At 38.4% G+C, this 13,730-nt stretch overlaps 2 protein-coding genes across 5 annotated transcripts in view; both read right to left on the bottom strand.

Moving 5' to 3' along the window:
- The window catches only part of espn (espin), a 51,261-nt gene that overhangs the window by 3,595 nt on the left and 33,936 nt on the right, over positions 1–13,730 (bottom strand). For 2 of the 4 annotated variants that reach the window (XM_028024128.1, XM_028024140.1), the window contains 4 exons: positions 11,984–12,129; positions 11,479–11,841; positions 2,516–2,595; positions 1,029–1,040 (listed from right to left, as the gene is read on the bottom strand). In XM_028024128.1, coding sequence (XP_027879929.1) covers positions 1,029–1,040; positions 2,516–2,595; positions 11,479–11,841; positions 11,984–12,129 — 601 coding nt within the window. Of the gene's footprint in view, positions 1–1,028; positions 1,050–2,515; positions 2,596–11,478; positions 11,842–11,983; positions 12,130–13,730 lie in introns of all 4 variants that reach the window. The other 2 variants (XM_028024120.1, XM_028024134.1) reach the window with 1 other exon arrangement.
- Positions 6,989–9,806, bottom strand: LOC114148706 (espin-like protein). The gene has a single exon (XM_028024153.1). It carries the CDS (start codon positions 9,502–9,504, stop codon positions 7,468–7,470), a length of 2,037 nt encoding a protein of 678 aa, XP_027879954.1. The 5' UTR covers positions 9,505–9,806; the 3' UTR covers positions 6,989–7,467.

The following is a 13,730-nucleotide window of genomic DNA, read 5'->3' on the forward strand; positions in this document are numbered from 1 at the left end:
CATTGCTTTGAATCTGTCAAAACTCTGTTGCCATTTGGTATTTTTAATAAAGGCCACTCAATAAATGTGTACACATCTCATCTTTGTGACAGGAAATGTTCTTAAAATCCAAATTAAAGAAAGATGTTTTTTGTTGTGTAAATACAGCTGTGGTATGTTATATAACAGATGAGTAGCGATAATGTTTTGGACTGAAAAGGAGCAGGGATCCAGCCCAAAGCTGCAAATTAGACAAAGTCTGGCTCCTAGGATGCAAATGACAAAGAAATCAGGGATGAGTCATTTTTTTTTGCAAAGCAGCAGGCCACATTTCCTTCTTGTCAACCTTCTTCATGTAAACAGTGCTGACCGAAAGAAATAGCCATAAGCCAAAAATGAACTCTTGAAGGCACTGCATTAGGTAGAATGAATGCATGGATAAATGTTAATGTCAATAACTTACAGGCTGACCTCTAAATTAATCATTCATTGTAAGTTCCTTCTAATTGGCTGCTTAAAACCTCTGCTGAGTTTGCAAATGACAGAAAACTACAACTCCGTGTTGTGCAAGTGTACTTCAGAGCAAGTTGCAAAGTTCACATAGGGAAGAGCTTTAAGGCAGAGTTTTGTTCAACTTTAAGACATTCAGCTGATAGTGCACTCCAAAAACATTTCCTGTAATAATCCTCTGTTTTCCTATCCCTAACATAATGCTGAAAGAATAGTACACTTTACCTAGTTTTTCAACCTGCTGTGCTTAAATAGATCCAGATTTGATCTGGCATCTTAAACACCAGCTGAATTATTTCTTCTTGTGTTGTGAATTATACCGTGAAGAAACATCTGCATTTCTCTCAGTATTTGTAAATGTCTGTAACATTCATTCATTGTGATTTATATAAGGTCATTATTTTTGATTCGACATTCAACGTGTCTACCCAAATTTGCAAACAAAAAATGGATTTCATTTGTTTTGCACCTCAATCCATTTAAACAGTTTATTTTGAATGTTAAAATCATTAGTGTGTGAAGTAAAAGGAACATCTTACCTTTTTTGTTCCCTGTCACATCAGGAGGTCAAAAACAAAAGAGAAAAGGTGTAAATATCTTGAAACAGTGAACAGGAATTATACAAGCTAGTTTAATATCACACAGACACAGCTGCAGGATAAAGTCATTCTATCCAAAATTAGAATATGACTGCAGCACTAACTAGTGCCTACCTACCTAAATTAGGTATTCCTAAACTAGGAATACCTAATTCCTTTTAGGTATTACTAAAAACATGAACATCCTGGAGTTAGTCATCAAATAAGGAGCTATAAGCAGAGTTCCAGCTTTCCACCGTCTCTACTTCCTGCCTCCTTAGGGGGAAGCTGAAGCAAATTTGACTAGAATTTAGCAATGCAAAGAGAACAAGTGACTACATTACTCCTCTGCTTTAACACGAACACTTAATGCAGCCAGAGAATGAGAAAAATCATTGCTTTTTAGTTTGTGTTGATATTTAAAACAGACATTTTATGAGGTCAGGATTGTCAGGAGTGTTTTGCTTGAATAGAGTCGGGGTACAAGGATATAAATAACATAAACAACATCAAGGAGCTTGTCATTTACATGCAGAGAAAGCAAAACATATAATTCTCACAACTTAAAAAAAAAAGCACGGTCAGCACTGTCTGAAATCATTTGAAAAAGAAATAGTTCACAAATAGAGTGGATGTCCACTTTAAAATACTTAAGATATTTTTTATTTACATGATAACTTCCCTTTTAAGGAATTTGTTCATAACATTCTAATAAATGCTTAAGCTCTTATGGGGATTTTAGAGAGAGGAAAACTCCTGAAGAGAAATAAACTTGGTTTCTTGTCATGTAAAACAAAAATTTGTAGAATCATGCTTTGTTGACTATGTAGATATTCCACATATAAATGCATTCACTGCATTTTGCGTGTTGAATATTATTTATCAACTGTGTTTTATTACTAACCGTGCTTTCTCACTTATCTTCTTGCTAATGCTAATGCAAACTTGCTCAGGCTCAGATATGTGATTCATATTTGAAAACATTCTGAGTGTGTCCTTCTTATTGATAGAAAAAGAAGGAAATGTAGCAATGCTAATTCCATGAGTGCCAGAAAAAATTTTCACTCTGAACTTCATCTACAGAGCTTTACATCACTGGAGAAAAGTCAGTACAAACTGTGCAATTTATTTCTCAGCTGTGTGATCTTTGTATCCAACCTGTGTTGCAACTATCTTGGCCAGGTCTCTTGAGATCACAGGGAGAAACACACGGCTGAATAATTAAAGCAAACGAATGGATGGCTGAGCTCGGGAACAAAATGGGACTTTGCTGTTTGATGTCATAGCAACAAAGGCTGCAATCTACTTCAATGAGAAAACTGGTGAAGTGAAGTGAAGTGAAGCGGCTACATATTGGTCTTAGAAACACTTCCAGAACTTAAGAGTGTGAAACACTGTAAAAAAAAAAAAAAAAACAACAACTAAAAAACAACTGCCTTATTACTCACCTTTCCTCGTCCATTTTCTTCTTCATCATGTCCCTCCTCCAGGCTGGCATTGAAGCCAGGCGCTGTGCTTCCTCTTCAGCCTGTGAGGACACAGAGAGGGTCCGAGATGGGGGCAAAAAATGGGGACCCAAATCGGTCAGTTGTGGCGTTTAAACTCTGACTGTATACCTCATAACCACCAAACTATTTTTAAGGATCACCAGCCATGCTAAACAGACGGCCTGTAAAATCTCCAAATACATGTGACATTCAATTGTTTATGAAACAGTCGTGTTTTTTATGTTTTTGGCCGTAGCTAAAACTTAGGGGAAAAAAAGAAAGTAGGACATCTTGAACAGGAAAACAACAAACTCCAGATTTGATGTAGCTGTAAAATTAACAGAATCAAAAGTGATAATAAACAGGCAAATCTGTGAGACTATCAGTGGTGCTGCTGATGTGTGTATTTGCTGGTAAATCCCTGCTCCGTGCTGAAAGAGCAGGCACACGCCTGCAGGGAGAAACTGTGATGAAACATGAATCCAACGTCTATTCATATTTCCAAGTACAATTTCCTAAACAAAGGGCCATTATAAAAGACCAATACTCAACAAAGGACCCCTCTTTAAACAGTTGGATAAATTTTCAGAAGCAAACACACCTCACAATGTCTACTTCCTCTCATGTTTTTGTTCGGAATACGATAAAGGCTATTAAAGGATCACATCGCTGTTTTACAGAATGTTTGCATCGAGAAATAAACGTAACTGGATCCTTTTTTCTCTTTGCGTCTGTAGCAGAGGGTGGAACAGGAGGAGAGGAGAGGGCAGCAGTGTTAGATTTCTCATCCTCGCCTGAGATACGTTACCCTTTCCTTTCTCAATCCTTTTACTCGAGGATTTCGCTGTAGCTATGGTGACTCCAGGTAACATTACCTGCTTCATGAATTTTTAATAATTCCCTAGGGAATTATTACAAAGAAAAAAAAGAAGCTGTTAGAAATCTTTTTAAAAATTTGTTTTATTTATTTAGAATTTGATCAAAATAAAATAAATTGGTCAAAGGTGAACTGTGCTAAGGCTGGACTAAAATGGCTCCCTGGTCATTTAATATTGGGTTGGCTGTGTAAAAGACTGAACACAGCAGTTTATTTGTGCTAGTGGTTTCAGTTCTGATGTTCATATTAGTTCAATTTAAAATAAAATGCATATAAAGTTATAGTCCGCATGTACTAAAAAGAGCGGGTTAACTTTCTAATATTTAAGCAGTACTACAAGAACTATTGTAATGTTAATGTTTGTCTTTTGGAGCACCAGTTATCTTGGGTTAACACACAAAGTCAAAACATCTTCATATCTTCAGGTTTATGGGGTAGGAGTTCTTACGTTTCTTACTTCTTCCTTTTCGAGCATGTTAAGATTATTGTGGTGCAAAATGTATCTTTTGCATTCCTTGTTCATGTGTGTGATTTTATACTTGTATTGTGTTTGAAATAAATAAATAAAAATAAAATTTATATCTTGCTTCCATGAACACAGGCTATTTTTTAAACATTTTTCAAACTGATCTCAATCAATCTTTCTGATGGTCTTTCAAAGATTCTCTCTAGACTTTTGTGGTCTTTGTTTTTGTTTTATGTGTGTTTTTTTTATTTTTATAAAGAATTTCCAATCCAGTAGAAGTTGAATATTCTCTTTTGTTAAGGGACTTGAAACATTTTTACCTTTTTTTTTTAGTTGAATCAATGTAAAATCCCAAAGACAGAAAAACATAGACATAAGAACATACACTAAAATGTTAGTATAGCTGACAAAAAAAATCTATTTGCTGAAAATTTGGCCTGGATTAGATGCTTCTCCGAGGAGTGTAGGGTCTTTTCTTCTCCTCATGCCTTTTAGTGGCTAAATACGATGAAAGGATCACCCTACAAAAAAGGGAACTCTCATGATCCAATACATAAATAAGGAAACCTCCCCATGACACTTCAGAGAACATCCACAGTTTGCCTGCCTATTGTTGAGATACGGGCCCAGGTTGGTGTGAAGGGGGGACAAAAATAAAATAAAAAAATCTAATTATTAGGACCACTTTAAAAGATTATTAAGTAGCTCCTTGAAATATGAATATACTTATATATTTATTACTTAGTAATGCCATATAATAGTTGTAGTGTTTTAGATGTTTTTAAACTGTTATGTAGATTACATATACAGTGGCTCCCTAAAATGATGGGGCTTAAGGACAACAACTGCTGCCTGTGAATAACTAAAATCCAAGAACATCCCATGACGCCCCTTTAAAACTGCCTATTTTTATATAGTTCACAAAATATACCTCAACATGCAACAGAACACACAATGGAAACTATCCTATCACTAATGCACACGCGAAGACAGTCTTCATTATTTCCACTCTTGGCGGTGCAGCCACCAGGTGCAAGTACTAGCATGTCAAGTGGGACTGATTCCATGTATTTGAGCTTCCCAAGCTGCATTTTCTTTTGAACATTTTAGATATGTGCTGCAAAAAGAAATATATCTGTGACCAGGCAGATTTTCTGCAAATAATTTGGAGTTGCGTTCCACAGAAAAGTCAGTGAATTGTGAGCTGTAACTGGGCAGGGATCCACTTTAATCCTCATTTCTACTGTTTTATAATTGTCCTACAACTTCGATCTATAATCAATATTCTGTAGCAATTTATCATTCCAACTAATATGGATTACTATCAGTACAGACTCTGTAGGCGTTGTAATCCTTAAAATAAAGCAATCAGTACACAAACTGATGAATGTGAATGTAGCTCCTAAAAGCAAATGGCATTTAGCCGACCGCCTGAATGACTTCCTTTTGAGCTGTGAGGTGATGCAGATTCACAGTAACCTCCTTATGGCTCTTGTAAGCCATGGATAGCATGACAGCAGGTGGCACTAAGAGGGTTACATGAAGGTAATCTTGATGCCACAGAATAGACACTATGAGAATATCGAAGCCACTGGCAGATCACTGGAGGACTTCACACGGAGGAACCGAGTGTCTAAAAGATCTCTGTCACTGGAGTCACAGAGTGACAGTTCCCTCACAGAACCTCAGTTCTGTGAGGGAACTGAGGTTTGCCCCTACTAGGCAGTGCTTGGGGAAAACAATTTAGAACCTGTACATACACAAACATTTTCTATAAACTTTATTTTAGACAGTAACGTAGAAATCAGGTAAAAACACAATTCAGTTCCAGAATGTGAAAAAAATCTGTGAAACACATCTTAATATCAGAAACAACAAACCAAAACCCATAAATACTAAGGAATTTATACAATCTTCAATTTTGAATGTTTCAAGAGTTAGAGCATTGAATATTAAATTCTTATATTAGCACACAGAAATCTGTTATCAAATTTTAAAGATCATTTTCCCTACCACAAACCACAAAGTGCTCTTAAACCTGGACAATAATATCTGAGTGTCAAAGTAACAACCAACTCATTGAGCAATTTCTATCAAGAATAAAATTATATGGTTTTTTATATATATTTCAAAACAGATTTTGAACTTAATGTTTGTATTTTTAGATAGAGTTTCTGAAAAAGACAAAACCACAAAGATGTGGACAATATGAAAAAAAGAAAGTTTTTACCACACAGATTTTACTGCGGCTACACTGTCGCTCCAGCTCATTGTTTCACGCCTGGTTTGTACATTTCTGCAGGTGGATTTTATTCAGGATTTATTGCAGCATACTGTTTGTTGTCCTGAAAGTCAGACCTGGAAATGATGCCACATCAGATCTCATCATATTCTAGTTATAAGTCAAATAAACAGACATGCAAACTACTGGTAGCAATATACACTGATAAACATGTATTTATCTCCATTTTATTACTTCAAACAGTAAAGAAACGTGTTAACAAATGGTTTTTTTAAAAAGAACTCCTAATGCCATTGGTGAAATGATTAAAAAAACTGTCAGATGTGCTAAAGTATAATTAAATACCTTCAACTTGACCTTCACTATGATTTTAAATGTATACATGATGTTGAACCTGAGGCTGATTGGAGAGCTGCAATTTTCCTTTTTGTAATTCAGGGGGGTTATCCTCGAAGTCTGGCTGAGAGCTCAGAAAATACAACTTACAGTTTCAAACACAATAAACTATTATTTTAAACTAAGCTTGTGACTAGAAATAAAAATAGTGTATCACAATTTGACATTTCTGTCAAGGTGATGATCTGTTTGGCTGTTCTGTATTATGGACTTTTTTTTAGTAAAACAAGTGAGCTAATATATACTTAATGTGTTCAATGAGTGTTATTCCTAATATTTCAGAAATTACAATTGTTTTCATTAGTCATGTTGCAGACTAATGACTGACATGATTAACTGAATGTTGGGAAGGATTATTTTGAAAAATAGAGCATGGCAGAGCTTCTCCCATATATGTGATCACTGGATTATTACTGAACATCCTCTCAATTGTGATTGGACAGTGCATCTCAGCAGTCAGCCAATCAGCTGGGGTCTTGGCGTTACTATCAGGAATGAAGTTTCATATTATTATTATCATTAGATAGAATAACAAGAGGGGCCATTGGTGGCTCAAGCATTTGTGTCTTGCGACTGATGGAAGTACTACAATAGGACAAACTATTCACAACACAGAATAAACAAATCACATTTGTAAATGGCAAATCTCTTATTTAAAGATTATCTTGAGATCATGGCTTCATTTAAAGCTCTTTATTTAAATGTTCTCACTTGAACTCAGTTCAGAATAAATTGTCAGCTCTGTCTCTACATCCAAGCATATACAAATGGGAATGTCAACACAACCAAATGAAGGCTATTTGCTGTAGTTTAATCCCCTAGGTGACATGGCCTAAATGCTAACGCTCCCGATTAGTTTCCCTTTTCGGTAGGTTGAACTGTGCAGATTAGCCTCTCAGATCCAGCACCATCTCTGGTGGTGGACACTGCAGTTAGATGTCAAAAAGCTCCGCTTCCTTCTCCTTCCAAAAGGCAAAGCTTCGGTCGATGTATCTGATAATTTCCTCATTGCTGAACTCTTTGAGCTCATAAATAACTTTAATCGCATCCTCAGAAGTTTCATCTCTGGGTGAAACTTGATCAACGCGTGGTTCTTCTGTGAATCTAACTTTCACAGGTAGAAGGTCTTTCTTTGGTTCTGATCCCGCAGTGTCCACGGAGTTCTGTTTTACCTCCACTTTTTTTGCATGAGATTTTGGGTCCCTCTCCAATACAATCCCAGACTCATTTGAAGGCATCTGCTCATTGGTTGTCACAGTCTCTGGAGCATTGGCCTCCAATGAAGTTCTGTTGTCAGACACACCGTTCTCGGCAGCAGTAGGTGATACTGATGGAGGAACATCTAATTGGGAGGCTGGCGGAGATGGTTGTGTTGTCACTGCAGATGTTGTAGACTGTGGATTTGGAGTTGGGGGTGGAGGACAGGTAGGTGGAGGTGGGGGAGGATGCAAAGGTGGAGGTGGGAGGGATTCATGCAGTGCAGAGATTTCAGGAGATACGGAATTTAGAGATGCCGTCATCACACCTCCCCCATCAGCCACGTCTCCGAAATGCTTGAGTTTTATGTCCTCAAAGCCATCCACCCAGTCTCGTTTCCCACTCTCGATTTCCACCATCACTTCCTTGTGAAACTGTCTTATAACTTCCCACTTGTGGCTGCCAAGGCGGTCAAACATCTCGTAGCACAAGAGGTGGCGGAACTTCCGCTCCCTGCGAGACATGTTCATTTCAAGTAACTGGAAGTATCCAAGCATGAAGAGGTCAAGGGTTAAGCTCTCATAGCTCACAGGGGAGCCGTTGAAGTGTGGCAAGAAGTGCTCCGGCCAGTAGATCATCTGGGCCCGACTTAGCCTCCGGATCTGCCGTGACGGGACTTGGCTCATAATTGATCTCCAGTGGCCAATCAGATTGCCAACCACTTGCTTTGACTTCATAAACATAATCATCTTATCTTCTTCACTGTGCATTTCATCACCCATTTGAGCATTGAACTGGCTGTAGTCCTCACAGCCCACATCCAAGTAGTTTCCCCTCCTGCCTGTGTACTTAGTCCGATAAGATTCTGAGATGGTATACTTCCTCCAGTGTTCAAGGAACAAAAGGACGATCCTCTCCTTCCTCATTTCGATGCACTCCTGGACATAGCTTAGATCAGTCTGCACCTCCAAGCTTCGTTTTAGGTGATCGTCAGTTAAAACAGGGTCTGAAGAAAGAACCTGGTTGAACTCTTTAATATTTGTTGGAGCCATTGCCTCAGAGGAGACATACAACGGAGAAACATAGGCTACAGTAACAACTGGTTCTTCAACAAGTGGTAAGACAGATTCTTCTACAGGTGGCAAAGGCCCATTGCTTCTATAGTCAGGAACTGTATTTGCAGAGGAAGGAACACTGCTATTGCTGGTTGGCTCTAGACTATAACTTGACTCACTAACCACTGGCAGTGACATTTTGCGTTTGTAAACCCTATCAGATGGGTAATTTGTAGACGGTGTCTGAGTTTGAAGCTCATAATTGGCCTTCAGGTTCTTCACAGAAACTCCACACTGCTTTATCTCTCTTTCCACGTCTTCTCTTGTTGAGAAGGACTGGGATCGCCCAATATTTCCAGTGCCAACAGATGTTTGACACTGGTCTGCAGTAATATTTTTTGCTTCTTCTTGAGAATTTCCGGAAAGAATAAAATCTAAAATGTCTATCTCCTTGCCTCCAAGGGTGGCAAGGAGGATCGCCATGCTCTTGAGCAGAATGGAGATTTTGCTGCACCAGGCTGGGAGATCTTCAGCTTGTCCATGCACTTGTTTTGGATTGACTGAGAAATACTCCTGATTAAGAGCAGCAGAGACTGGTAGTAGCTGGTGAAGCTCTCGCTCCAGTTCCTCCAGTTCCTTCTCAACTTCTGACATCTTGTGCATGACCTGCAGGTTCTCAATTTGTTTCTCAATTCGATTTAGGTCAGCTTCGGTCATCAACTCCCCAAACGGCCCTAAAATGGCATTGTGGACGTGGGAGTAGTGCCATTCCTGAGGTTGGTAGTGTCCACTTGACGCAAACTAAATCAGAGGTCAAAGGAGACCGACAGGACAAGAAGAAAAAAAAAAGAAGGGAGGAGGGTTTCCTTCAGCAGGAAGTTCCTTGTTTCAAACACGCTTCAGAGCAAATCCATTCCAACACACAGGATTTACATGGATTTAGTGGTGCAATGGCACAGCCTCATTACTGGCATTAAACTCTGTGCTGTAATTTAGAATCAAAGCAAACAGAGAAACCATTGTTCTTTTTGAATGAACCAGCAAAATTAAATGCTGAACCGACCATATTTGCAGAAACTCAAAATCAGCTTTGAAGTTCCCACGTCTCTATTGCTGTCCTTCGGGACATTGTACACCTATACAAACTATTATTCTAACACCATCAAATCCTATTTGGGCCCTGCTACAGGTACAACAGACACGTCAGTCCTCCCAGCAATGGAGAAGACAGTATTAGGTGTGTGAACAGTGCAATAAAGTTAAAACTGCTTGTATTGGTCATTGCCTAAGGAAAAAGATTACTCTACAGCAATGTATTATCGGCCACCTTGGTAAAAATATTTAGAAAGTCTTAAAATCAAATGAAATGAAAGCAAAAACAAGAGACAACATTCCTCAACTTTTAAACTATTACTAAGCATTTTTTGTACATAAACATTTTATCATTGTCAAAATGCTCTTTTAGGGACTTTGATGGCACTGGTTGACCTGTAGTGTGAATGGGGCCCATCATCACACCACTGAATCTGCATGTAAGGACTTGAAGCCACAGAAGGCCATCACCAAAAGACCAGCTCACACTGTGTATAGTTTGGTCATGTGTCTTGATGATGTGACAGCTGATGTAGCCAAGTTTTAATTCACTTCACTTCAAAATATCTCAGCAACGTCTATGAGTAACAAAAAAGTCATGCAAAAGTAAAAAAAAACGGGGAAAAAAAACACTTTGATAACTGGTAAGTACATGTGTTAAGGCTCTAACCTGTATTTTATTTAATGTTTATGAGAAGACACATATGGATTTATTTAATTAAACCTTATAAGATAAAATGTTGGTCTATCCCAACAAAAAAAACTCTAATGCATGTATCACAGAATGACATTTAAGAGAATTTTCTTCCTGCTGGATTATGCAAGAGGCAAAAGTGGCAACCTGTGCTTGCAATTAACAATTAATAAGTTAGAAATAATTAATTTGTATATAACCAGAGTCTTTGTTATGTTATCTGAGCCTAACAAGTGTTCAGATTGTGTCTGTATGACTTTCTAATCAGTACCATGTCTAATGATACTTAAAGGTAACACAAGTCAAAGCTATTGAAGACAAAAAGATAAATGCTGAATGTTATCAGTTGATAGGAGATGTGTGAAAAGATGATTTAAACTGGAATCTGCTTTAAGAAGTTTCTAACTGCCTAAGAGAGGGTTCTCAATTTCCAGCCCTGGCAGGTCAACGTTCTGCTGCTTTTAGGTGCTTCTCTGGTCCAACTCACATGGATGAAATAACTATCTCTGTCCTCAGCATGCAATCAGCTCCAACCCAGTCCTGCTAATGACCAATTAGTTCATTCAGGGCTTCTGAACCACAAACATATGCACAAGTTTCAGGACAGTGGCCCCAAAGGGCTAGAGTTTGAAACTTCTGCTCTAAGATAAAACCTTTTCTTTGGTGTTAAGAAAGTAGTTTTTATCTTGATTCAGTTACACTCTTCATGCACAAACAAAAAAATTATCATAAAACATCAAACACTCAAAGTACTATCCATCCCGTTTGCATCGTAGTTATAAAAATGCCAAGCCAATTTTATTTTATTTTTTATTTTATTTCAAATTTAAGAGACCACAAAAGGGATAGTAGAAAGACGTCAAAACACCTGTCATCTGGGCACAGCAGTCCGGCACAACACCTACCTTGCGTTTGTACTCTTCCTCCTCCTGCATCTTGGCCTGAAGCTTCCTCACCATCACCTGCCGTTTCCACTCGGGGATGGGTTTCCCCTGCTCATCATGAATGGGCACCAGCGCCTCAATGTCGGCGAGGCTCGTCTTCCTTTCCGACTCCGGCTGCGCCGCACCAGCTCCGCCGTCCCCATTGACGATGGAGTTGGAGGACAGCTGCTCGTAGCTCGCAGAGCCTGACATGTTCCTGGAACCAGTGGGACTGGGACTGGGGCTGGGGCTGGAGCTCGGGGTGACGGGCGGGCTGGATTGTGGAGGGGAGGGTGGTTTGGTGGGTGGGGTAGATGTTTGGGTTTCTGGAGGTGTGGTGGTTCCCTTAAAGGAGATGAAGACACTTATTACACATCACAGTCATCCAAAGTAATTGTAATATCTGTTACTGAACTGCTGGAGTCTGTGGCTCTGTATCATTCATCTTGTAAATGAATTCAAAAGTGCCAAAAAGCTTTGGACCTACATTGTTGCCCGTCGTCCCTGTGTTGGAGAACACAGTGGTGTAGCCTTTACTGTGAGGCGTGGGCTTGAGGCTCTTTCCGGCTTTGATCTCTGCCAGCAGCTCTGAGTTGTCTCCGGTGGGGGACATCATGTTGAAAGATTTTGTGCCTGCGGACAAAAGGAGAGAGCGGACGAGTGAAACCAGGTAGAAAGACGGATGAGAGCGAGACAGATCCACTAAAGAGAAAAGAGACACTGGGTGGCGTTTCAGTGCTTAAATATTTTATCCAATCAGGCAGATAACAATGTTGAACCGGAGCATGTTGAACAATGATGGGAGGTCAGTCGGGTCATCATGGATAAGCTGGACATGCATATTTGTTTTCTGAGGTTTACATTTATACTGTACGTGGGTCCGCTTGAGACATGTCTGATTAGATCACTGTTGCCTTAGCAACAGCTGGACCAAGCTTGGATTAAAAGGCAACCATAACACAAAACCTGGTTACAAACTTACTTTATGCCTTTATCTAAAGGGATACAATCAGGACAGAGCTACAAATTACACAATGTTCCTTTTTTAATACAATGCATACGGTTTGCTAAGGGCTTGTAAAAGAGTTTTAGAGAAATGCTAATAAGAAGGATATCAAAGCTAGCGAATAATTATTTGATTCCTGTTTTGAACAGCAGCGTTTTACACTTATTATGCTTTTTTAGTTCGAAGAAAGAAATTAATCTCCCTCCCTCTTTTATCACCGCATGCTCTATGTACGTTGGGTATTTCTACATTGAAGAAGGGATTTTGATTCGGTTCACAAAGTGGAAAAAAACAAAACCAATGAATTGTTTTGGGCAAGCTACAGCACTGGTTTAATTAGAAATAGACTAGAAAAAGACTAGAATAGGATGTTTTTCCACTAGACTGCCAACATCGTTGGCAGGTCATTTGGAAACATCAAAATCCTATCGTTTTCAGTCTGGAAATGCGCCACACCAGGCCATGCTAACAGCAACGCTCTTTAGTTTGGAAGTTGAGAAAAAGGCTCAAAGTTATCCATTTACACTTTCAGGGTGTTAAAAAAAAAGATACCAGAGGAAGAACAAAAGCTGCAAGAAGATGTTTAAAAGGGAAATGTTTTCAGCAGAGGCATGTCAGCTGTTAACAGGAAACTACAACACAGAAATAAAACAGGCTTTGTTTTTAAAGGTTTTCGGGCAGGAAAAAAAAACTGTCCACCACATAAAATTGGCAAACAAGTGAAGTTATGTGGGGACAACTTTACTAGATAAAGCTCATCTCATAATTATAAGTAGATGTTTATTCATTTGATTTTTAATCTCTGCTTCTTTTCAACACAATAGACTTGGAAATGTTAGCTAGATTTTGGAAATCTAAGTTGAGGTAATAATTTACATTCTCAAGGGAATAAACACAACTGTTACAATATGTTGCTAAAGCCTGTTTAAAATTTTAACCAGGAAGGCTGGAAATAAAATTTTTTGAATGCTGGTCATCATAGTTTTTAAAGAGAAATTTGAATCAGCTAAAATAAGTATTGATAAGTCAAAGCTCAACTAACGCCAGATTTAAAAAAAACACAAAAATCAGTCCATCTCTAGCTTTAATCAGAAAAAAATAAAATAAAATTATGATAGAAATTATAAGAACATGCATGTGTAGTAAAGTTGTCAGTTGTCTTGATAAAAAAAAACCTTTAGATTCATCTTTCACTGACACTAATCCATTTGTGGTGAGAGAAAGATAT

This window comes from Xiphophorus couchianus, chromosome 1, assembly GCF_001444195.1.
Source record: "Xiphophorus couchianus chromosome 1, X_couchianus-1.0, whole genome shotgun sequence".
NCBI classification, from domain to species: domain Eukaryota; kingdom Metazoa; phylum Chordata; class Actinopteri; order Cyprinodontiformes; family Poeciliidae; genus Xiphophorus; species Xiphophorus couchianus.